Source organism: Podarcis raffonei, chromosome 6 (genome assembly GCF_027172205.1).
Source record: "Podarcis raffonei isolate rPodRaf1 chromosome 6, rPodRaf1.pri, whole genome shotgun sequence".
In the NCBI taxonomy this organism is placed as follows: Eukaryota; Metazoa; Chordata; class Lepidosauria; order Squamata; family Lacertidae; genus Podarcis; species Podarcis raffonei.
In genome coordinates, this window is record NC_070607.1 from 23012862 (window position 1) to 23039765 (window position 26904).

The window sequence follows — 26904 nt, forward strand, 5'->3', positions numbered from 1 at the left end:
CTCCTCCAAGTTCTGATGTGAGATAAGCCATAGCGTGGCTTAGTGTGCTGTCTGAATCTGGAGTTTGTCTCCACTAGACAAACTATGCAGTGTAAATTAAAGACCAACATGGATCACAGCTTGTGGTTTGTCTGGAGTGAGACAAACCATGGGCCTGGGTTTGGCCAGCATTCTAGGCCAAACCATGGTGTGACTCATAGCAGCAGCAGGAGGATCAGGAGAGGATCACAGTGCCCACAATCTCCTCTTCGATACCCTGCCTGCTCATTCATTTGCACTAAGCCATACTTGGGCTTACTGTTGCATGCAAGCCAGTTTTTGGTCTCTATCAACTGATAAACCAATCGAAAATAAAAATGGCAATGGAATCTTTCCTCTCAGTGCAAATACCAGCTGTGAGGACCCAACAGAGATCAGATCTGCTGAGGGGGCAAAGGGTTAAATTATCCACTGCCACCATGGCTTTTAAAAATCCATTCATGCAGTCACTTAATTGCATGGTTAATGTCACGTCTTGCTGAGCACTCCATCAAGGCTCCTCCAAACATTTGAAGCAGATGTGGTTGTTAGAGCACTCTGCACACTGACCTTCCACTTGCACACTGTTTTCACAACTCCAGCCTGTGCCAATTACTGAAGGCTGCAACATGTTGTTCCATCTGATTCTGAACTCCTCAGTCACCACAAATGTTTGCAAGTGGCACTGCAGGGGAGAAGCATCCCTTTGCTTAATGGGCAGAGCAGATCAAGAAGCTTTTCACCAAGGCTGCTTCATTCCAGCTGCTGAAATGGGAGTTAATCCTGACAAGCCTTCTCAGAGCAGAGTCGCACTGTTGGGCTGCTTGTACACTTAAGAAGCTCTCCCTCCTTTCCTGAAACAAGCCTCTATGTATGTAGGAGTCTTTCTCACTTTAATTATATTTCTAAAAATGAAGAAAAACTGAATTGGCCAGGATCCATGAAAAGACTCAGATTCACATGAAAGACATGAGCTAGCTAGCCCAATGGAATGACTGGCTTTGTTTTCTTCTTGGAGCACCTTGCGGCCACCTCCAGGTTTGGGGGGACCCAGACAAGGAATGAGCTCCCACTCCAGTGCCAACCCTCACCCTTTCTTTTCCTCCTCTACGCCAGTGTGGTGTAGTGGTTAAGAGCGGTAGACTCGTAATCTGGTGAACCGGGTTCGCATCTCCGCTCCTCCACATGCAGCTGCTGGATGACCTTGGGCTAATCACACTTCTCTGAAGTCTCTCAGCTCCACTCACCTCACAGAGTGTTTGTTGTGGGGGAGGAAGAGAAAGGAGAATGTTAGCCGCTTTGAGACTCCTTCTGTTAGTGATAAAGCGGGATATCAAATCCAAACTCTTCTTCTTCTTCTCCTTGCCATGGAGTAGCAGCAGCACTGGTGGAGTTTCCAGTCAGCAGCAGTGGGACTATCTGAGGCTACCCAGGTTTGCTAACCCTGAAGCACTGGTCCTGCCAATGGTTTGCTTGGTCCTGCCAATGGTTTTCCCACAAACATTTGGTTGGCAGCTGTGATAACAGAATGCTGGACTAGATGGACCATTGAGCTGATCCAGCAGGACACTTCTTATGTTCTTAAGGCTACTGTTCAAAGAAAACAAATCTAAAACTGCCTTGTGCTTACAGAACCACATCCATGGTTCTCTCAATCCTCCCCTCCCCAATCCTGGCCATTATCTCTATACCTTCATCGTTTTAAGAGCACAATCAGTGTTACCATCCCACACTTTATTTCTTCTTCTGCCAAGTTTAGAATGGCCCTGCTTTGCAATAAGGCATGCAAAGCTTTCTAGCGGCGTAGCCTACATCTTTATTACATCAAAAGATACAGATTGTGGAAGGTGCTCAAAATAGCTTTGCAAAACCCAGTTACTTCTTTAAGCATCACCCTGTAAGATTATTAGTTCTGGGAATCTAGAGGCCCAAGTCTCCTCCACAGTTTATATGTTGCCCACAAACCATAGCAATATCCAATAGCGATGAGAACTCAATACTTTCTCCTCCCATTACAGCTTTGTTATAACTTGTCCAGATTCAGGGTTCATATATGCAATAAGGCTGCAGTTCTCTGCACACTTGCCTGGGAGTCAACCTCAATACAGTGGTACCTCAGGTTAAGTACTTAATTGGTTCTGGAGGTCTGTTCTTAACCTGAAACTGTTCTTAACCTGAAGCACCACTTTAGCTAATGGGGGCCTCCTGCTGCCGCCATGCCGCCGGAGCACGATTTCTGTTCTTATCCTGAAGCAAAGTTCTTAACCTGAAGCACGATTTCTGGGTTAGCGGAGTCTGTAACCTGAAGCGTATGTAACCTGAAGCGTATGTAACCGGAGGTACCACTGTAAACATAGATGGTCCAGTTTTTTAGTAGATATGCATAGGATTGCTCTGCAGCTGAGTGAGCAAATCTGTCCATTTCTGTTTCTTATTTGTTCCAACCCAAAGTTCCATTTGCCACTTTCTGCATCAGTTGGCAAACTTTTTTTTTTTTAGTTCTCATGTAAATTTGTCAGCATTTATGTGCACAGTTCTTCTAACATGAACATTTTTGTATGTGATTTTTTCCTACTACACACATTTTTTGCAAGAAATTCTCCCTGACACAATGCCTTTTTTTAATGCTACTTTCGCTAATGAATGCATTTTGTATGCATGGCTGTCACAAAATTCAGAGAAGTGTGAATTTCATAGAATAACTGTATTTCGGTTTGCATATTGTCTCTGGAAGTGCCTGTCAGGTAGGTTTGCAGCAAAATGTGTTCCAAGAAACATTTCCCCACCCACCCACTGTAACACTCTCCTTTTGCTGGCATGTCTTTCATAGAACAATCTTTTATAAAGTTTTATAATTAGTTTTGTGCACGTGCTTTTGCAACTGGTCTCCTGGATAATTAGTGGTGTGTGTTCGTGCAGAATACTCTAGGGGATACTGTATAGCTCCTCTAGCCCATTTGCATAGCACTGAAGTCTTCAGCTCTGTCTTAGCAAAGTCCAAAGATTGTCTGTCTGAGGCTTCTTAGTTTCCAATTAACCTGGGAAGCACCTTCCTTTGCTTTAGCTAGTGAACTAAGCATTTTAATTGTTAAGCCCCTTCCTTCCTTCTTCCTTCTTTCCCTTCCTTCCTTCCTTCTTTTCCTTCCTTCTCTTCATGACACAATGCAAGTAGACACACCAATGTAAACCAAAAAGCAAAAGCAAAATAATATTCAAACCATGTAAACCAAAGAACCTTTGCACTTGAGCCTTGAACCCCAGGTTTATATCTGGTGTGAGGTTAGGTGAGTGTTTTATGCTTACTTGTTCCTCCACCGCCCCAGATAACAGTCAGTGGAAGTCAGATTTGTCTGCAAAGCTCACCTAAAGCAACATGGAAAGCTAATCTAGGCAAAACAGAGAATGTCAATGTGCTTGTGTCACTAACTTCCAGCAGCCAACTCAACAATCTTTTACCATGCATCTCTACCTTTGGCTGCAGCGGGGTACATCTGAACATGACGCCATTCGGGAGCATCCATAGGCTGTAAGTTGAGCTCCAAGTGCAGTAAGGGGAGAATGCCTTGGAAGGTGAGGAGTGAGGAGCAGATCCTTGACTGTGTCATTGGAGTGGAGGGAGGGATACAAAGAGGGTCAAGTGGGACTCAAATTGAGGAGGAGACCACGTATGAGTCAAGCAGCATCTCCATATATTGAGACTGGAGACCTTTCAGAGGTAGACGCTCCCCTTTTAGACACTCCAAAATACATCTGCTGGTGGATCCTTCACTCAGGGCAGCAACCTGAAGGAACCACCTCAAGGGCACAGAGAGAGTTAGCTGAGAGAGGTGAGGCCAGAAGGTTGCTGGAATGGGATATTTTGCCCAGTCTGGTGCCTCAACTAGGTCTGACTGCATAATATATCATGAGATGCTCAAGGCTTCAGTCATGTCTTATCTCATGAACGTGGGGATGGGTCCACTCACACTTTCTGCTACAATAGTGGCTTAAGTAGAGGTCCCAGACTGGCCCAGATGATGTGGAACTTGTTTGCCTTTTGTCTGAACAAAAGAGCCGGGTGATTTTTGCCTGTCGCTCGCATGGATATGATTTGCTTATGCTCTCGCATGGTTCTGCAGCACATCCTTTGGTTATTGTCCCTGGTGGTTTAGGAAACTGTTGTTTTTCTCAAGAAAGCAAAACCCCAGTTGCCTGCTTTGTCTGCAGGAGAATCAATCCACCAGGCCTAGGCGAACTCTCTTTATTCTGCAGCACATCAGACTCTGCCTGTGTGGAAATTTCCATCTGTAACACTGAGCAGACACACTGACAGGTTAGAAAAGAAAAGGTGGATGCATGTCAGCAACAGTAGCGAGTTATTAAAGCTCACTTTGTGTATTGCACCAACGGCTCCCGGTTATTTATTTTGCTTCGGCTGCGAATGAGATATATATATAAATGTAATATAGTTTTACATGTTGAGGCATTTTTTCTCATTTTACTGCTGCCAGCTTCTCCATTTCCCCTCAGAGCAAGACTCTGGCTCACCATAAATCCTTTGTCAGAGGGAGTGAGCAGAGACACCGATCTTTTTTTTCTCTTTTAAAATAAGTTACAGCAACTTTTTAAACCTCTCCAACTCAAACAAATGCCTGACAAAAGAGGCCCAGATTCTAATTTGGCTTCATACCACTCATATAGCCCCAGGTTAGTACAGATATATGGCTCTTTTCATCTTCAATAGTCTTTACAAACACTGACTAATTAATCCTCCCGGCATTCAGACTGAGTTGGATGTGCTGCTTCTACCACGTTTTATAAGGTTAGCTCTCCTACAGAGATCACTGAGGGAGTCAGTGGCAGGGCAGAATTTAAAGCGTTCCATCTCCCAGTAATGTCGAAATAGCTGCTTGCTCCTGGGGGCTACCAGAACACACCCTTGGGTAATATATCTCGAGCTAATCACCACAGAGGCTTCCAGGCCAAATCACACCATTTGCCCATGGCTTTTTAGATTTCAAATTACGTTCCAACGCCTTTTTTTGTACTTCCTCCACCTCAGATTTTTTGTGTGTGTGCCGTTGTTGTTTTTCCCCAGCCATTTCCAGAATATGCAGCCTGGTTGTTAAATGGGGCTATGTCCAGCCAGGAAATGTTCTTCCAGTATCTAAAGAATTACAGTTGGTCCCCAGTTCATTTCTTTTCTTTTTTAAAATTATTTTTATTCAATTTCCAATATAAAATTTAAACATACATTTTCAATATTATCACAAATACAAATTTTGACTTCCTTCGACTCGTTACCAAATCTTCTATCCGCAATTCTAAATTTAACATTGCCTTTTGTTTTAAATAAACTTACTCCCTTGTTCCCCTTTTTACAGTGTTTCTAATATTATTTCTTCACAAAGCTTCCTGTAAACCCACAAACGTTGTTTGCTCATCACATATGCTGAGTCCCCAGTTTATTTCTTAGTAGACTTCAAGATGCTGTCTACTAGGATCTAGGAAGCTATAAGTTACTTGAGGCTGTGGTGTCTGAAGGAAGACTGCCTACTGCCACGGGTTTCCCTACCCACCACCATTTTAGGGATAGGGCTGTTCTGATGGCATTTTTCTGCTTGCGTGTCGAGGTCCCCAGGGCCACCCCAAATAACTCACACATCACACAGAAATTTTCTTTAAGGTTTTTGGCATAATTTTGGCGACAACTTTATTAAAATACAAAAATGTGAGTGGTTGCTCAGGCATTGGTTGCGACTATCTGCCCCCCAGTGGGGAACAGACTGACATTCCGCACGCCTGCGAAAGTCAGAAAAGGGGAATACACTTGGGGGTTACGCGGAGCAGGGAAGCTGCCCTCAGCCCTCCCCAAATGCAACCAGGGGCTCTTGCGTGGCCCGAGCCCCTTGACAGGGTTGGACAAAAGCAATAGTGAGCCCCTATATTCCTTTAATGGAATCCCTTGCAGCAGCAGCAGCATTAGAGGGGCAGGCACAGCCAATCCATGCCCCCCAACCAACCAAACCATAAACCAATGCCTAACCCAACCTTACAAGTTGTGATGATTTGCTACGCAGTAGGCAAAAACCATATGGCCCCAGCCAATCAGCCAGATGGACAAATTTCCTACTGAGCCCCTGCCCCAAGAACAGACGACCCCATGACAGGCATAGCAAGGTCAAAGCGAACAACCCTAAATATAGGGGGGGGAGGGCAATCCGATGCACGGGGTGAAAAGAGGAAGCTCTATGCCTCGTGCAGGGAGTTTTAGCATTTCTGGCTGTCAATCAACAAATGGCAACATTAACTTCTTCCCAACAACAAGGGAAGCCCAATCACAACAGTGGCCAATGATCAATTAGCCCACCCCACAACTTTGGAGTGTCCTGTCGCCCCCACCGCAATACATGCTCTCTATGAAGGAGAACACGCTTTGTGGCAATACCCTCCTTGAGAGAGAGATTTCCTCTCATCTTCTCAGCACTGAGTTGATGGCCTCATGCCTCTGAATACCAGTTGCTGAGAGCTGCAGGCTCTCAGCACTCATATTCTGCTTGTGGATTTTCCATGGGTACTTGGTAGGCTGTGAGAAAAGTGTGAAGGAAAACATGCTTTACCCTTTGTTATTGCTCCCCAACTTACCTTAAAAGCCCCTAGGATAGTGTACACATGAAACACAAGCAATGAAAAGTATTGGATTGACCTTGCTCAGGACAAAGTCTGAGGATGTTTGCTTTTTTTCTTTTGCTCTTATGCTGATGCACTGATGGGTAAAGAGTTGTTGATTCAGTTCCCTGTATACTGCAGATACAATGTGATGGGCAAATGGTAGTGAACGAGCTAATAAGGTGGTGAATAGGCCTAGCAATAAAAGTCATTAGGGGATGCTGATATTTCAGGTACAATGTACGAACATATATTCTTGTTGCTTGAAATACTTTCATTCATACAGTGCTATTTTTCTAGAAAAAGAGGTACTGAAACTCACCTTTGTTCTCTTAGAATGGCAATGGCACCTACCTGAGAGGTGTCAGAACTGAGTTCTGTTGAGTTCCAGCAAAAAAAAAAGCTCTGCATTGATATTTAATAAGTATTAGTTAGCTTGAACCTGATTATAGAAGAGGTATAGAGGCCTTCACTAATTTTATACTATGCATATTAGAGGCAAGGAAGCTAAAGGTTCTGTATGTTTAAGTTTAAAGATTAACCTTTGTGCTTTTGTTTGTTGTTACTGTTACTATTGTTAATTTATTGTACTGGGATGACTTGTAATGTTGTTGGCTGACATGGAATGAACAATGTGAAAGTAGTTATGTAATTAGCCTGATGTATGCTGTTTGTAGGGACCACAGAACCTAGGACTTGCCCATCAGAAGGTCAGCGGTTCGAATTCCCGCGACAGGGTGAGCTCCCATTGCTCAGTCCCTGCTCCTGCCAACCTAGCAGTTCGAAAGCACGTCAAAGTGCAAGTAGATAAATAGGTACCACTCCAGCGGGAAGGTAAACGGCATTTCCGTGTGCTGCTCTGGTTCACCAGAAGCGGCTTAGTCATGCTGGCCAGATGACCCGGAGGCCAGTAAAGCGAGATGAGCGCCGCAACCCCAGAGTCGTCCGTGACTGGACCTAATAGTCAGGGGTCCCTTTACCTTTTATGCTGTTTGTAAAAGGTACATAAACTGTGTGGATCCTGTGATCGTTGCAGTACCCATCACTTACGGGACTGTCCTTTACTGCAGTGAAGTTAGTTAAAGGGTATTGTCTTTCTGGAATCTTGTTTGCGTTTCTTATTCTATTCCCTGCCTGAGAGGAACCTGAGGGATGGTTTTGGCCACTTCCTTGACTACGGGAGGCTGAACTAGAGGGGTCATTGTCCTGATCCAGAAAGCTCTTCTTAGGTTCTTAAGTGGTTTGAGGACAACACTGGAGGAGGAGTTTAGTTATATCTCAAAGCATCACAGTATTTCTTTACCTGTACCTTTGTGTGGCTTGAGATTATCGGATGAAATGAAGCACAGAAACACAGGTAAGGCTAAACGAGAGCTTCTGAAAAGACAGAGCAGTTTCAATTAAGGCAGATTGTGGCCATTGGATGTAGCACGCAGCATCCACCAAAACTTGTCTTTACTTTTAAAGAAACAAATTTCTAACTCCTCTAGCTTGAAAAGAAGTGGACCATTTTCTGGTGACATCTCCAGAGCTTAGAGGCTCACTGGCAGAGCTAATCTGGTGCTCCTGCCACAGTATCTTCACCAGGTCATCCTCCCTGCGACTTTGCTTCTCCATTCTGGCAAGAGGCAGTGACTCAACTCCCTGGAGGCCGGGTGAGCCTTGCTGCCCCCACCGTGCCACCTGCAGCCAGTACCAAGTTATCACTTCAATAATAGCCACCTGTGTTCATCCACATAGCTGGATGGCTGGAAAATTGGTTTCAGGGTTTCCTCCAGTCTGCGAGGCCCTGAGCACAGTGTCCACCTGCTGATGGGGTCCTTCCTTTGGTGGGCTTCCTGGAAGCAGTGCAGGAAGGAGCAGGCAGTAGCAGGTGGCTGGGTATCACCACAATGTCCAGGAAGGATGCCACTCCAGGGGCATTGTCTGAAATCAGAATGGCAGCTAGACTCAGCCACCTGGTGTGGCTTGGAATGCTGGGCCAGAAGGGGCGGGAATCAAGGAGGAGCCAAAACAGGTGCTGGTTCTGGTTTAGGGGACCTGAAGAACTGTTTTCTCACACTTCTGCACCAGCAATTATTATTATTATTATTAGTAGTAGTAGTAGTAGTAGTAGTAGTAAAATCTTATTTATATCCCACCCTCCCCAGCCAAAGCCGGGCTCAGAGCAGCTAACAACAGTAAAAATAGCACAATTTACATAAAATCACAATCAATTAATTGAAATACATTCTAAAATCAGTTCAGAATCAAATTAATGGCAACCATTGGGCTAGAGTTCTATGAAGATTACAGAAGGAGAGAGGGGGTCAGACTGTGCCTTGGCCAAAGGCCTGGTGGAACAGCTCTGTCTTGCAGGCCCTGCAGAAAGATGTCAAGTCCCGCAGGGCCCTAGTCTCTTGTGACAGAGCATTCCACCAGATTGGGGCCACGGCCAAAAAAGCCCTGGCTCTGGTTGAGGCCAGCCTAACCTCCCTGTGGCCCGGGATCTCCAAGATGCTTTTATTTGAAGACTTTTAAGTCCTCAGTGGGACATACCAGGAGAGGTGGTCCCTTAGGTACAAGGGTCCTACTCAACCCCTGGCAAGATGATACAGAAAGCCAGCTTATCAAGCCATTCCATGCTCACCACAGTAAGTCCGAAGAGAAACTTCAGCAATGGAAATCAGAGGACAGATATGGGAAGAGCACCTTACTCCACATTTTAATTAGACCTCTGCATCTGATGAGAGGTAAAATTCTCCTTCAGGAGGGCTGAAGAAGACTCATTTACACAAAGCACAGATGAGGCAGTGAAATTGTGCCTGGACTGGAGCGTTTCAGACAGCACTTGTGGGGCTTATGTGATTGATGTTCTCCTCCATGTTATAAATAAACTATATTAAAATTCCTGCTGCACATACAAAAGTTACCTGTCAATGAGAAGGCTAGCCTTGTATATTTGTAGATTTGAGGAGAAATTGTTAAACGTGGAAATGCAAAATCTTGGGTGGGGAACCTGTGGCTCGGCACCTGTTGTTGAACTCCAATTCCCATCATCCCTGACTATTGGCCATGCTGGATGGGGATGATGGGAGTTGCAGTACAGCAACACCGAGGGCCAACGATTCCACGTCCTTGTATTCAATAATGTGATTTGCCCCACTTGCAGTCTGAAGTGATGCAGTCCAGGAACAGTCTAGCTATGTCTTCTTCTGCTGCTTTGAACTAAACCAGGAATATATCTTAGAAAGAGGCCACATGCACCCTGTGATAAATTACTATTTGATAATGAATATCTGCATCCACCTATAATCAATTGGAAATGCACTGATTCCATATATTGACTACAGCAATTTTTACTGTGTGGCAGTGCCAGCCTTTCCAGTGCCATTCTTCATGTAGTAAGGTAGCTACGAGGCATATTCTAGTTCATATATTTTATATTAACTGCTAGCTGGTGATTTTCCATGGAGCAGAGAGCTACAAATTTCAAATGGAATTTTGGTTTCCCTCATTTGCCTGTGGACTAAAACTTAGCCAATTTTCAAGGGCATACTTCACAAGAATACTTTCTGCAAAATCATATTCCGTCAAACTCAGTATTTCCAAGAAAGAATTCAATATTTAGAAGTGAGGGATCTCTTTTGTATATATGTGGCCAAGCCTCCAAGTCCCTCATAAAATTATACAGCAGATCACACTGTGTTTTGAAATAGGCATTGATTGATTTTTCTGTACATCTTGGCTAAATCAAAGAGATAGGCTGAAATAATTTGAAATGCATAAGGGGAAAGAGGAGCTTTGGTTTGCATTTGGAGCACAGATTCAGGGGGATGCGTAGGAAGGTTGTGCCAAATATTCTCTCATTTTTATATTCACTTTGAAAGTAGCATATTTGATGCACACACACAGACCATCTTACTTTGTCAACTCTTCCCATTTATTTAGCATTCTGTGATATCCAATCTCCTCCCTTCAGACCTTATTGCTCTCAGTAACAAATGTCCCTCTCACAACAAATGATAGAGGCTAGTCCATGAGGGCAAATGGGGCACTTCCCTACCAACCTTAGTCTATCTTCAGCCAATCCTGCCTGCCTGTCCCCCCACAACCAGCCAGGGGGTGTCTCTGCCTGCCATTGGCACTGGCTCAACATATTGTTGGTCTTCCTGCCTCCTGCCCTACCAGTTCCAGTGGGCTCTACTTGCCAGCAAGAAAGATCTGCATACATAAGCAGCCATGTGATGCTTGTAAATGGCCTTCCACACTCATTGGATGCTTCAGATGTTCATCACATGGACATCCCTGCCCAAGTCGTAGTAATGTTCACCTGAGCCTTGGTGAACAGGTTGGATGATGGCTGCAGCGAATTGGAGCCAGAAGCAAGCTTTTTGTGTTTTATCTTTTACTTTCTCTAAAGCAAATAGAGCATATGGAAAAGTTACTTGAATTTCATACAAAGTTTCACAGAAGCAACTTACATCCAATCCGTTATTAAAATGGAACTCTTTGCCAATTAAGGGCGTTTAAGATCCAATACCATACATACTGCTGGTTACTAAGGCATTTCATGTGGTGATAATATTCTGGGATACCAAAGAGATAGAGAAGGTCATAGGCAGCTGCTTTATTTTTATTTGTTCCTCACGCCATTGCATGGTTCCCTGGGCAATGTCCAATTAATAGCTTAACACGCTTTATAAAAGGCAGAGATACACTAAAAAAAATAACATCATAAAATCCAAAAACAGCACAGATAAACAAGCTAACTGCAACCCCCCTCAAATTCATGCGGTCACGTGGGCAGCTGAAAAAATCTCATAGGAGCTGGAAACCTATTAGCAAAGAGCAGCACAGCCAAAATAAAAGCAGAGACAAAATACCAAGTCAAACCATTGGTCTTCCTTGCTTAGCTCTCTCTCAGCACTGAATGGCAGAAGTTCTCCAGGGTTTCAGACAGGAGGCTTACCTGGAGACACATGGGGTTGAACCCAAGGCCTTTGGAACATGCTTTGCTACTGAGCTCAATGGAAGTTTCAGCTGTAGATATTTCAAAACCTTTACCTGCCAACAGCATCTTTTTATAGGGTTGTTCTAGCCCAGGTGGCCTCAGGTGAGCCTTCATTCTAAGACTGAGGAAAAGTGAGTCCTGACTTTCTCAGGAAAGACTTTCTCATGCGCAGGGACCAACCTATTACACCCTTAGGAAATAAGAAATCTATAATATTGTTCTTAGGTAACTTCTTTATTTGTACAATAGTTTCCTTAGATAAATTGCGATATCATGAGTCACAACAGAAAATTGTGGAAATCATGGGAAACTGTGGTTGATTATGGGGTTGTTGTTGCCAATGATGATGTCTTTTATTTGTACGTTGCCATTGGATATACAATATTTTACAGACAAATGTAACTAAATAGCATCTCTGCCCCAGGGAGATAACAATCTAAACCATCTAAATATCAATAGAAGAGGCAAGGAAAGAATATTGGGAAAGCAGTTACATATACCTAGACTTCATTGCTATCTGTGAGGACTAAAGATACAAGTTATTTATGACTGTCCTAGATAGCAATGAAGTTACAACACTTATTCTGCCACATCACAAACAGAAGTTTTGGTAGCCGGTTTTACAGTAATCCCTTTGTCCTCATTTGAAATTATGTACATTATTTCCCACCCTGTATTTAAAACCAGCATAAAGAGTCCAACTTGCCCAATGTCAACTGCCAACAATGTTGCAGTTGTGTGATTCATTGCACCCTAGGTCTACAGCTCTTCCTCCTTCCATCCCTTCACTCCATCATGGGTTTGTATATGCACATCATTCATTTGTGCACATATGAAATCTGCCATCATTGGCAGAGCCAAATATGCAGCCTGACCCTATTCTTGTTTATTTGGAAATCAGACCCACAGAACCCAGCACCCTTAAATGATTACACAGGCAAGCATTCGGGACCACTTTCGACCATAAGTTCACAGTTTCTCCAGTGGTTATATGCCCACCCAAATAATTGTCTGTGAATCAGAAGAGGCTTTCTTGCATATCCATTAAGCTAGCTGTATCGGGCTATTTTTCTGGTGCCTGTCCTGAGCGCGGCAGCTTTATTAGCCACCGTTAGTCATCTCCCACTGGTTGAGCTAACTAGATTTTAACAGATTCCTTAGAACCTTCCACTCTCATCCCCCACTCCCTCTCCCTTTCCTTCGCTCCACAGGGAAGCTGTAATAATTACAGGCATATAAAAAGGATTGTGTGTCTGTGGCCAGCCTGCTTTAGTGTGTGGTGATATAAGAAAGGAGACTAGGAGCTGCACTGGAGGGGGGAAGAGAGAGAGGGAGAGGGAGAGGCTGCCTGGATGTGTGTTTTAGTGGATGATTAAATCTGGGGAGGCTGATCCCCTTTCATGCTGAGGATGTTGTGAGCTGCAGGAACGCCTCTCCCTGCCAGCCTGCACTAGGATGATAATCAGTCACTATGAAAACTCATTAGCCTCCACAGCAATGAGTCCTCCACTGCTCAAGCTTGGTGCTGTCCTTAGTACCATGGCAATGATTTCTAACTGGATGTCCCAAACGCTCCCATCACTGGTAGGACTAAACACCACCAGGCTGTCCACTTCTAATACTCTAGTAAGTAACTGCAATCTCTTGAAAGGCTTCATTTGGAGAAGGGCTAGGGAGGGGGGAGAGACATTCAGCAATTTCTTTTTCTTTTTTAAGAGACTGGGAAGTCCTTCTTCGTAAAGTTTTTCATCTCCTTTTTAAATCTGTTTTAAGTAGGAAACCTCCCCAGACTCTTAATTGATGTATGTTGCCAGCTGGACCCTAGAACCTCAGAACACCTGGAAAGGATCTTTGCAGGAGAAGGTTTTGAAGTGGGCTTGTTGAATACTTGTTTAAAACCCTGGGTATTGTATGCAATATGCAAGATGTTTCTAGATGCTGAGTTTTGGATTGTTTTCATATGCAGGATTATTATTATTCCCAAAACAAACAAAAAAATCTTGTCGTGGTTATGTGGAGTAAAATAGATTAGACTGTCAGAGTTGTTTATTTTTATGTTTATTTTATTGTAAAAACTATCATATGCAGCAGAGCAGAATAATTTCTCCCTTCTCACCCCCTTCCTGCTTCTGCCAGGTTTCAATGCAGCATGAAAATATCACAAAATAATATTTTAAAAGTAGGAGTTTTACCGGTTGGCCAGAAAACAAACACGTACTTGCAAGCAATTCGGTGAGGAAAGAATGCCAATTCTTATTCCCAGTTTACCAGCTATTGATGTTCTGCTACTTTTCCTTATGGATTTAATCTCCCGTTTATGACTACTTGCAGTTCATATATGATGCATGCCAGGAAATTTTGTTCCAGCATAAGAGCAGCCAGTTCAAAATTGCTTTTATCTGTCTCGTTCTGTGGTCTTAATATTGCCTTAATAGCTTGGTGGAAGGGGTGAACCCTGGGTTCTTTGCCATCTCATTTGATGAGAGAGGAGCTAATGAAAGTTTGAAGAGAGGGCACTTAAACTAAATATCTGTGAGGAATCATTCCTCCATACCTGTGCTAACATGCAGTGTAATTGCAATCAAATATCAGGGCAAGAACAGCTTGGGGCTAAATTTCACTTAAAAACTAAAAGATGTGATTAATTTACTGATCAATGTTGAATTTGCCAAAAGCCTGTGAACAGAGGAAGATAATTATAGTAGTTAGCTTCCAGTGCTGTTCATTTAGACTCCTTGTTTTGCTATTTTTAAAGACCTTCTAATGTAGCCCTATTGATTTCAGGGAGACTGTGGGTAGAAGGGAGACAATTCTGATTATTTTCAAGAAATACAACTGAATTCTTGCCCAACTTTGTACGTACTGGGGCTCTGGGAAGATGTGAGTTTATCTGAACCGTGCACCCAGTTTGACTTACTAAACTTGATGGATCAGCTCTTCACCTAAGGTAAACTAGTGTATGTAGCTCTTTAGACCTCAAATGAGCTGTATCAAGTTAAGGATTGAGGCTATACATTGTGTGTGTGTGTGTGTGTGTGTGTGTGTGTGTGTCCTTATGTTTGACTGCAGTAAGATGAAAAAGACTAATTGCGTTTAGTTAGGGTATCTGAGTTCAAATTCTTTCTTAGCCACAAAAGTAACTGGCTGGCCTTGAACCAATCTCAGCCCAACCAGCCTTGCAAGGTTGATGTGATATGCGTTGTCCAAACATGTTTGAGGATGGGTGTTAGATAGATTAATAGATCCAGATGATTTATCAGGGTTCCCCCCCCCCCAAAAAAAAGAAACTGGGAGACATATGAAGCCAGGAAGAGGGTAGAACCTACAATAAATTAGCTTTAATATATGATTTGTCTTCATTTCAAAATTTACAATTTTTGGAATTTGATCCAAGGGCAGGCCTTCAAGTATAACTGCCTTGTTCCCAGACCCTAAAAGCAGTGGTAGCATCAGGAAAGTAGTTGGGGGCAGAAATTCAACAGAATGAGCACAGAGGGCCACAGAGCACAGCAGGTTGGCTTTTGAAGTAAGTCTAGCAAAACTCCTTCCTCTTTAAAGAGAGGGTGGCTGTGTGAGATCATGTAAGGGAAGCAAAGTGATATACCTTGCCATCTAAAGGGACCATTAAGTTGAGTCTAAAATGTCCTACTGTGTACCACCGTGTGAGAGGACTCCTGTGATGAATCTAAGAGACAAATGTAGAGACAGAAGTCAGGACAACCTGATCAGAACCTGGGCCAATATACTTTAGAGTAGGCTGGTGAGTTTCCATTCCCCAGATAGAAACAAAGTTTGGATCCCACCCCTTAGTCACTCTTTTCTCACTCTCTTCTCTTTTTTTTCTTTCCTTCTTTCTTCAGCAGCTTGTATTTGATTGTGTGTCTGTGTAGGGTGTCCGGCACACAATATCTCCAGATATCACACATCCTGCGAATTATTTGTACCGCTCTGTCCTAAACCTTATGACCCAAGAAATAATCTGTGCTCACAGCTAGCATTTGTTTGGCATATTCCAACACACTTCGCCTCCATCCTTTCAGCAATCTCTGCAGAAGCAGCCCCTACAACAGTAATGTAATCCTCATACTTCAGGCGAATGATAAGGAAATAATAGCATGTCTGTCTTACTGTGGACCAGTTAGCAATATGTTCTCTGTATGTAGAAGGCACTGGGTGGTGATTATGAATCTGCTATAGATAAACTCGAAGTAAACTATCAAATGTGAAGCGGAGAGTTGTCTTTTTATGAAGCTTGGTACCTTTTCAGATATTTTGCTGCACATACTGTATCATAAAGGAAGAGCAGTAAATCCACTTTCCTTTATTATTTCCCCAACTGGGCTGGAGAAATATTCTCTTTTTCCCTTTTTTCAGTTGCTGCTTTTATTGAACTTGATGGAATTTGATGCCCATCCCCACCCCCAAAAAACCTGGCCAGTATATATTGAGTAGCCAGTCTTCTATTGAAACAAATGAGGCTGTTTCAACAGAAATTTTGCATTCATTGTTGTCATCCCTCCTGCTTTCAATTCAGTGGAATCTGTGCAGGAAATTTTTCCACTTAGAGATCTGAACTCCAGCAATTGCAACTAAAAACATGTTACCGTGTTATCATCAGACAATGAGAAACATAAACAGCTTGGCTGGAGTACAGCTATTCCGCAACTATGTATTTATATCTACACACACACATACACACACACACACACACACACACACACACACACACACTCTCAATACACGTACATTGGCATCTATATTACGAACATGCAACATATAGAATGTACTCACACATTCACTATTTGAATAGATCAACGTATAACCCTTCACCATTACATCTATGAATCATAACTTGTGAAATGCTCTCCCCAGGGAAGTTTGCCTGGCGCCTTCATTATACACACACAGCTTTATTACGGTCCATAGGCCCATTATAAATCTTTAGGCACCAGGCAAAAATGTTCCTCTTTAACCAGGCCTTGGGTTGACTGACATTCAATGCCCTTTTTAAAATGTGTTGCAGGGGGTTATTGGGTTGTTCTTGTTTTTATTTTGATTGTGTGTTTTGTGTTTTTATATTGCGATTTTATCCTGTGAGTATAGGGCAGTATACAAATTTTAATTAAATAACCATGACAACAACTTGATATATAATTAGCAGCAAGATTGCTTTACATGCATTCTGAATCGTACTCGTGTTTCAGATAAATAATAAAGCTCTCAAATTGTTCTCGGCTTCTTGTCCTTCTCACTTATATTTCAGTGAGTTTTGATACTGCATTCTGCTTTATTAATCCATTGTACCAGCAACCCCAAACCCCTTCAAACAAAGGCAAAATAACTTCATTCACCCCCATTCATCTCATGTTGCCCTCGTCTCAACTCTCTTCCCCTCCGTCTGCTAGTTTGTTTCCCTTGTCTCTCTTCCCCCACTTCCCTCTGAAGTTTATCTTTCATGCCCCACTTCTCAGTCTTCCTTTAGTTCCTGGCAAAGCATCAAGGGCATGGACAGCACTGCAGAGATAAACATAACAGTCATCACCATAATATCCACATATACATGGCAGTCTTTCTGTCTTCTTTCAGATCTTTCTTCAAAACCTGCCTGTTTTGGTGTAACCCCTTCATTTTATGTCAGTTCTAAAGATAATGTCACAGTTTGTCATATCTGGGACCTGCAGTTTCATAAATATCATCTCAAAAGAGAAGTGAGATTGCAAGGCTGAAATCTAAGCCTGAGAAGAATACCCAGCCCTGATCTCCATCCTCCTCCACCTTATCCTGATAACCAAAACACTCTTCCCCCATCCTCCCTTAAAGGCATAGTGGTTGGCAGCAGCATAGCATCACATGAAGAAAGGAGGGAAAGGGAGACAAGTTCCTCCATCCTTTCCCTGATGTCCTGGCACTTTCCCTGATGTCCACAACTCCCACAACTAGCTGTTAATATAAGGGGAAGGAATAAGTTGTTTGGAAGGTCTCAGCTAGCAGGGAGGGCCTTTCTGGAGATTTGAGAGGGAATGGTATTCTGCTTTTCGAAATGTTGGATTTGCTCAGGAAATCAGCCTAGTTCAGAAATAATTTGGCTCTGTTGGTAATCCAACATGAACTTGCATGGAGAGGAAGCTCACCCATTTGTTCTCATTCATCACTTACTACCTTTAGCAGTTCTTACTCTACCTCTGTAGTTTTTCCAGCTGCTAATTTTTAGAATGTAATCTATTTGGGGGCAGGGACCTACTTGTTCATAACTCTGTTTCCTGCAGTGTGTCCAGCCCTAAAGATTTGCAGGCATCCTTTTTCCTTTGCATGAAGAGAGATTTCCCCCAGCTTCCTTGATTTTTCTCAGACCAGCAAGCAGCAAACCTGCATTTGCAGGAGACACACCTGTGGCTTTTGTTAGTTTTTGTTAGGTGTGGTGATGAGGGCAGCTAGCTCAGTATTGTCTACCCAGACTGGCAGAAGTTCTGCAGGGTTTCAGGCAGTCCCACCTGGACATGCCAGGTATTCAACCTGAATATATTCTGCATGCAAACAAGATGCTCTGCCAATGAGCCATGGCTCTTTGATGCAAAACAAGTGCATCAATGCTTTTCGAAAATGAAAATCCAGCTTTACCTGCTTGTTGCTGTGCCATTTCTCCTAGGAACGACAGCCCTTCTAAAATCACAAAAGATGCCGGAAATAATAAAGGAAAAACAGAAGGCACAAGAGCACTGTGGCCTAAATATAGCCTAATATCATCAATCATTTAAGCCTGGGTAGCCAATCACAATGCCCTTCCACTGTGCCTAAGGAATTTTCTTTGTGCTAAATATGCATCAGATGAACAGGAAGTTATTTTAAAAAATGTCTTGTAGTGATTACTTTTAGAATAGCACTAGTTCAGCATGCAACATGCTGAGGACTCTTCCAGCACATCATATCTCATACATAATATGCTTGATGCCCTTCGGGTTTAGGGAAGGTTTTGAGAATCCATCCTTCTTCTCGTCCTATTTATTGTCTCCCTCACTGTCTAAATGTAGATTGTCATACCTTCAGGGAAAGGAACTTTCCCATTCTGCTTATGCTATCCTGTTCAGCATTACTACGACTACTACTACTACTACTACTACTACTACTATTATGTCACCCTTCTGACTGTTGCCCCAGCCACTCTGGGCAGCTTCCAACAAATTAACACACAGCAAGATATCAAAATATTGAAAACTTCCTTCTACAGGGCTGTCTTCAGATGTCTTCTAAAAGTTGTTTATTTCCTTAACATATGATAGGAGGGTGTTCCACAGGGCAGACACAGGTGCTGAGAAGGCCCTCTTCCTGGTTCCCTGTCACCTCACTTTTTGCAGTGAGGAAACTGCCAGAAGGCCCCCAGAGCTGGATCTCAGTATCTGGGCTGAATGATGGGGGTTCACTCCATTAGCTACATAGATTACCCTGTATAAATTAATAAGAAAGCTGCAATCCTTTACACGCTTAGGAGGCAATCCAAACCCAAGGTTCTCTGAGGAATAAGTGAGTTAGGATGTAGTGAATCTCTGGTTCAGTGTAAGACTGACCCCCCCCCAACCCTGGCTCATCTGAAGCTAGCTCAGCTGAGGCTTGTATTAGTCTTCCCCCCCCCAAAAAAAGAGGCATTCTGCAGTGTGACAGGCGTCAAACTGGGGGCAGGGATACACTTATGCTGGATCCTAATTCCTAGCTCAATCGCATGACCTGATAATCCAGCAAAATGGGTGGCATAAGTCAAATTCTATTTTAGTTTTCCCTCTGCTGGGCTTACACCAGCTCAGTTAGCAATAGCCTCATATCTGAATGGAGTTTGGATCTGGTGTACTTCATGCTGTTGTATCTTAAGCAACTTTAAATCACGCCAGCTTCCCAGAGTTCGGATTGCTCCATAAACTGGGAATAAGTCTCTCTGACCTCAGTGGAACTTACTTCTGAATAGACTTGTATAGGATTGTGATATTAGTTTTGGAGCGAATAAACATCATCACAGTATGTTCTTTGATTTGTATGTGATATGTAGCTGTCCTAGCTCTTAGCCTCATCTGTACAATAATGGTGACCCAATTTCCAAATGTGGAACTGAGGCCAAAAGATGCCCAACTGAGTCTAATGCTGAGCAAGAATTTTTACCCATAGTTCCTGGGTCCAAAGCTGTTGCTTAGCAAGAATAAGTCTAGCTTAGACCTGTGAGAATTCTTTCCCCCCTCGTTAGCTTTTCAGTAACTTTACATCTGCAGTTGAGTTTGTTACTCGCCCTCAAACTGTTTGCTTATTCGTTCTGTGCGGGAACCAGCACCACAGCTCCCCATCCCGTGCCTCAGATGTGCCAATGCCACAGCAAGCTTGTGATCCATTACTGAGTCATTATTATAAAATATAAACTGCCTTAAGTGCTTTGGCAGCAAGGTGGTAGATAAGTGTCATAAATAAATAAGCAACCCACATTTTAATAGCTTGGAGAATGGCGCAAATGTGAATGAGACATGGATACAACATGAGCATATGTTGGGACTGGTCACAAATTCGTGTTTATCACCTGATTGATCATCCCTTGATTACTCAGCAGCAGAGCTGGGGAGGAGGCAGAGCCCAGTTGCAGAACACAAGCTCTGCCTGAAGAAGGTCCACATATCAATATCTGGCACCTCCAGTTTATGTTTTTATTATTATTATTATTATTATTATTATTATTATTATTATTATTATTATACCCTGCCCATCTGGCTGGGTTTCCCCAGCCACTCTGGGTGGCTTGAGGCAGCTGAGTGGCACAGCCCCCCCTTTCAGCTGCTGCTAGTCAGAGTACAGGGGTCTTGCAGCCGATTCCTTTCTCTCCGGTGATATTTCATACATGACATGGCAGCAAACCCAGGGTTGCCACCAAACATGTACTCAACAGGGACCTGCAGCCAAACAAGGCTCCCTGATTGACGCACCTGCATGTTGCAAACAGTTTTTTTATTGCATTCACACATTACTTTTGTGGGTGTACATATCAAACAACAATGTCTTCCGTGCACCTTTTGAAAATGTCACACGTGAGGTGGCCTTAAGGGTAGGGTAGAGGCTCTTCTTACCTGCTTAACTGCTGTGTATGAGCATGCTTCCAAAACAGCGCTTGCTCAGAATTTGTTTTCTTGCTGATGTAAAGTACAGACAAGGTTCCTGGCAGAATTTCAGAGGCTAGGAGGGTGCTGAGCAGGAAACCCAGCTTCTAGTGGCCAGGGGTGGCAACCTGTGTGTTCCTTCTCTCTGTGGCTAGCAGAACCATAATCAGTCCTGCAAAATAGTATTCATCACCACCATTATTTACACCACTGCATCGGGACTTTTGGATGACTTATATTTATATTTATAACACCGCTGAAAACAGAATGGAGGCAGGCCCCGAATATTGTATCACAGGCTTCCCATGGCACCATTTGGCTACTAACTTATATATTTGTGTAACCTGAACCATTTGCAATTCCCAAATGTGAACACAGTCACTGTACATTTATAACAGCCTTCCACCAGCTTGAGAAAGTTCCTGCCTTTACTGCTTGCCTATAGTTAAAGCTATGGTTTTCCCAGTAGTGATGTATGGAAGTGATAGCTGGACCATAAAGAAGGCTGATCGCCGAAGAATTGATGCTTTTGAATTATGGTGCTGGAGGAGACTCTTGAGAGTCCCACGGACTGCAAGAAGATCAAACCTATCCATTCTGAAGGAAATCAGCCCTGAGTGCTCACTGGAAGGACAGACCCTGAAGCTGAGGCTCCAATACTTTGGCCACTTCATGAGAAGAGAAGATTCCCTGGAAAAGACCCTGATGCTGGGAAAGATTGAGGGCACAAGGAGAAGGGGACGACAGAGGACGAGATAGTTGGACAGTGTTCTTGAAGCTACCAACATGAGTTTGACCAAATTGTGGGAGGCAGTGGAAGACAGGAGTGCCTGGCGTGCTCTGGTCCATGGGGTCATGAAGAGTCAGACATGACTAAATGACTAAACAACAACAACAACAGCAAAGGACTACAAAACCCTAGCTGGGAGGAGGAGCTGTGGGATTGTCAAGTATTTGATAGGCAGTAGCAGCCCAAGGTGTTTTACTACCCTAGGCAAAGATGTTGCCTCTCTTCCATTCCATGTGCAAAAGCCAACCATACTGGCAGCTGAGTCCTTTCAATGCTGTAAATGGGGAAACATATTCCCCTGCACCTGAAGGCACCAAGCTAGCTTAGTGGGAAAGCTGCATAGCTCATACACCTCTGTAGTACAACCTGTGCTCTGCAGCTCTGTACACCTCTGCATCTTCCACCTGAGGCAGCTACCTCATTCTGCCTAATGATAGGGCCGGTTGCCCAGCCACCATAGATGACCACTGGGCTGCATTTGACTTGGTAGGTTGTCCAGACCTGCAACAGTGTCTTCTTACTGCAAGACGTCAGCTTTAATATACCAGGAGGTAACAGAATGGAGATGTCACTGGCCCACATTTTATTTATGTTACAAACAGTTGTAGCTTTGATAAGCTGGGCTTATTCCAGCTTCCAATGCTTCTAGCTATTCAAAACCCATCAAAATTGGTCCCTTTGGCTCTGTTTTGTTTTGCTTTTATTGTTCTTGTTATACCACATGCCCTCCACCATAACAATAATAAACACAATGGATAAAAGAGCATTGCGGACTTCATATAATTCAGCACTAAACCTTTTTTCCAGAAAGCCCTAAGGCAAGTCTTTCCACGGACCTTTCCAAATAATAAATACACCTTTCTTATTCCTTTTTTATGGAGGATCCAGACATCTTTCTTTGAGGCCGCACTTTTCTGTGGTGGGAGTGTTGCACTTGCCCAGCCTTTGTGCTGAAGTATTTTGTTACTGGGAAACTGCAGCTTTTCTTTTTTTTTTTAATAAATTTTTTATTAATTTTTCAACACATATTAAAAGACAATACAAAACAATACATAAACAAACAAACATATAAACACGTATAATTTCTTAACCTTCTTTTCCTTAAGCCTTCTTTCAGCGACTTCCCCATACCTCCTTTTTCTGCATCCCTGTTTTAAATCTTTCCAGAAACCCCTAATTTTAATTACTTATAACACTTCCTTTAAATCCTTTTTCTCATGTCCAGTTGTTTATCGCTGCCATTCTATTTTGCATTACTCAAAACATTTTAACACTCATTAATTTTACAACAGTTCTTAAGATAAACTTTAAATTTCTTCCAATCTTCTTCCACCGTCTCTTTCCCTTGGTCGCGGATTCTGCCGGTCATCTCAGCCAGTCCCATGTAGTCAATCACCTTCGTCTGCCATTCTTCCAGTGTGGGTAGTTCTTGTGTCTTCCAGTACTTTGCTAAAAGTACTCTTGCTGCTGTTGTCGCATACATAAAAAACGTCCTATCTTTCTTTGACACCAATTGGCCTACCATGCCCAGGAGGAAGGCTTCTGGTTTCTTCACAAAAGTGCATTTAAGCACCTTTTTCATTTCATTATAAATCCTTTCCCAGAAAGCCTTAATCTTTGGGCACGTCCACCAAAGGTGATAAAAGGTACCTTCAGTTTCTTTACATTTCCAGCATTTGTTATTGGGCAAATGATAAATTTTTGCAAGCTTGACTGGGGTCATGTACCACCTATAAATCATTTTCATAATATTCTCTCTTAAGGCATTACATGCCGTGAACTTTATACTGGTGGTCCATAACTGTTCCCAGTCAGCAAACATAATGTCATGTCCAATGTCTTGTGCCCATTTAATCATAGCTGATTTAACCATCTCGTCCTGTGTGTTCCATTTCAACAGCAAGTTATACATTCTTGACAAATTCTTAGTACTGGGTTCCAAAAGCTCTGTTTCTAATTTCGACCTCTCCACCTGAAAGCCAATTTTCCTGTCCTGTTTAAAAACTTCATTTATCTGGTAATAATGAAGCCAGTCTCTTACTTTAGACTTCAATTTCTCATAACTCTGCAATTTAACTTTTCCCTCCTCATACTCCATAATTTCCCAATATTTCGGCCATTTGGATTCCATATTTAATTTTTTCACTTCCTTAGCTTGGGAAACTGCAGCTTTTCTTGCTCCAGAAAATGCATTTTGAGTTAACGTGATTGTCGTGCGTGCTATGGTTTGAATCCCCCTTTGCAATGTGTATTTTTTTTAAAAAAATGTGACAAAATAGATTGTATTTGTTACCTTTTCAGCATTTGAATTATTTTAGAAAATTATAAGTCAATCTTATTTTTTAATGTCTTAGGTAAAGCCCTGAAACAAATGTTGTTTCTGTTCCGGGTTCTAGGCACTTCAATCCAGTCTGCCTCAAAGGAGTTGGGTGGGGTAGACACGTTAGTACTCAGTCATTACTACTACAGATTTAATAAGGCAGCGTTATCCATTCTGACCTGTATTTGTCACAATTAGCACCCTTTCCATTCCACTGCAGTTCGGTTTCTACCAAACCTATGTTATAGGTCTCAATGTCTGCTATTCAATGTAAGTTACATAACTATTTACATTACTTATGTGACATACATTCATTTCAATGTAAAAGAAGTGTCAGGACACTGTAAAAAAAAAAGTTACTAATTATGCACTATTGTCAGACTTGAAAGAACAGTGTGAATGAATACCCATTGTATTCACTTGACTGATTTCTATTCCTGACTATTGCTGTAAGTTGCAGCCATTTCTGCTTCCTTTCCCATTTTTGGCAGAATTTTCCGACATCTGTAATAATTAAATTAAAATCTTTGATTTCTCCATTGATTTTCTCTTTGGCAGGTCTCACTTCCCTTCCCTGGGGACCTATAAAAATAGCTTTACATTGTGACCAGGAAATGACCAATTCAGACAATGAGATTGTTCTCTCCACCTTTAAATATCTATGTTTCTTCCTCTGTCCTCCTTTTCTAAACAGCCCATTCCATTTCCCTTCCACATAGTTTTCTGTTTTTCCTCTCTCAGCAGTATGGCAGAATTCCATGGACAGTGAGGGTGCTTGATCCTCATGGGGCTGTTTTGGGGGATCCCCAATCCCAAGGGTAGTTTTTTTTCTTAAAAAGAAAAAAGTACTTCTGCAAACAAGGTTAACCCAAGTCTGCTGATACCTCCCTTCTGTGTATGGCTCTTGCCATTTTGGCTACATAAGCAATAGCTTAAGGACGGAATGACAATAAATGAAAATTATGCTGTGTATAAGCTGTTCTTTCAATTGGAAGGTCGGCAGTTTGAATCCACGCGACGCAGTGAGCTCTGGTTCCTCTGTCCCAGCTCCTGCCAACCTAGCAGTTCGAAAGCATGCCAGTGCAAGTAGATAAATAGGTACCGCTGTGGCAGGAAAGTAAACAGAGTTTCCGTGAGCTCTGGTTTCCGTCACGGTGTTCCGTTGCGCCAGAAGCAGTTTAGTCATGCTGGCCACATGACTTGGAAAGCTGTCTGTGGACAAACGCTGGCTCCCTCGGCCTGAAAGTGACATGAGCACCGCACCCTTTGACTGGACTTAACCATACAGGGGTCCTTTACCTTTACCTTTACCTTACTTTCAGTTATTCTAATGTTTTAAGTTAGTAGTGTAGATGGTTACTTCAACGGGCCTATAATTATGTGTATGTATAGGATTGTTCTGAAAGGATGCTGATATATTCATTTTATTAATTTCCCAGCTTTCTTCCAAGAAGTCCATAGTCCTACACCCCTCTTCCACTTTTAGGTCACACAGTGGGCTTCAGGGCTGAATGGGAAGAGCACTCTGTGCAGGTCTGTGCTGTGGAAGCACCAGTTCATTCATTCATTCATTCATTATATATTGCCTTTCTGCCAAGGCAGTTTAGAATTTTAAAGAACTTAGACAAATGCTTTAACTTGTAAAGCTGGCCAGGTGGGGAGGGTACAGTCCATCTGGATAAGGTCCTGATGTCTTCAGCTGCCTTCCTCACTCTCTTCATCCTCCTCACAGGGCAGATGGTGTTGGTTGGCCCTCAAATATATTTGTTGTCAGTTTGACCATTCTCTTTAATATGTACCTGGTACAATGCACAGGAAATGCTGAAGTGTGTGTGTGTGTGTGTGTGTGTGTGTGTGTGTGTGTGTGTAGTTTAGTAGGCCCATCCCCGCCATATACCTGAATCAGGGAATGGGTAGACTAACATGGCACATTGCAAGCTGTTGTGTTTGTGTTCAGGAGGGAGCAATTCATAACCAGGACTTCAAAATCCTTCCTTTATTGTAACTGAAAGCTACAAGCAGAAGAGAAGTACAATGGTACCTTGGGTTACATACACTTCAGGTTACAGACTCTGCTAACCCAGAAATATTACCTCGGGTTAAGAACTTTGCTTCAGGATGAGAACAGAAATCGTGCAGCAGGAGGCCCCATTAGTTAAAGTGGTGCTTCAGGTTAAGAACAGTTTCAGGTTAAGAACAGACCTCCAGAACAAATTAAGTTCTTAACCCGAGGTACCACTGTACAGGAACCCAGTTAGGTTTTATACATATAGATAGATAGATAGATAGATAGATGATAGATAGATAGATAGATAGATAGAGATATATATATATAGATATATATAGATATAGATATATATGCACTAACATAACCCATGGGTTCATACAAACCTGTTCTTGAAGTAAGCAAAGGTCCCTAATTTGTGGAATTCATTCTCCACAGAGATGTATATGGCACCTTCATTAGATGTATGCTGAAGATGCACCTTTTAACATTGGCTGTTGACACCTGGGATATGTATTTTAGGAGCCACCCTATTTCCTTGGTTGTAATTGTCAGTATGTATATTCTCGATTTGTGTCATATGTCCAGTACCCATGGATGTTCGCAAAGCACTGAATGCCTGAGTAGGGCTTGAAAGTGTTGTCTGCTCCTCTTACTCCCCTCCACCTATAAAGTAAGGACAGAGCACATCCTTAGAGGACCTACTGGCTTTGCATATGGGTAGGAATTGGGTGGTAAAGCCCAACGGTAGTGTAATGGGCTGTGGCATTTCAGACTGGAGGTAAAGGATGCCGGTTTTGCATGTTCCCTCATGTAAAAGCTCCCTGCAAGTAGATAACTAGCACATCAGGAAGGAGGAACTTGTCTCTCCCTCCAACTACGGTGCTAGTTTTCTGTTTGCAGTGAGAGAGTTTGGTTTTAATTGTAGAGGAACATTAAAAGATGTTGTTATCACCACAGTCCAGAGTCGTTCCATCTGTTCCACTGCCACTAGGATTCTACCCTCAC

The 26904-nt window shown here is 42.8% G+C and overlaps 1 protein-coding gene across 2 annotated transcripts in view; it reads left to right on the top strand.

Moving 5' to 3' along the window:
* Positions 1-26904, top strand: part of OLFM3 (olfactomedin 3) — a 168650-nt gene that overhangs the window by 94707 nt on the left and 47039 nt on the right. Inside the window, exon 1 of one of the 2 annotated variants that reach the window (XM_053391597.1) lies at positions 12981-13285. The exons of the other annotated variant lie outside the window; for it this stretch is intronic. Within the exon in view, the coding sequence (XP_053247572.1) occupies positions 13115-13285 (171 nt within the window). The 5' untranslated portion in view covers positions 12981-13114. Of the gene's footprint in view, positions 1-12980; positions 13286-26904 lie in introns of those variants that run through there. 2 annotated transcript variants of the gene reach the window in all.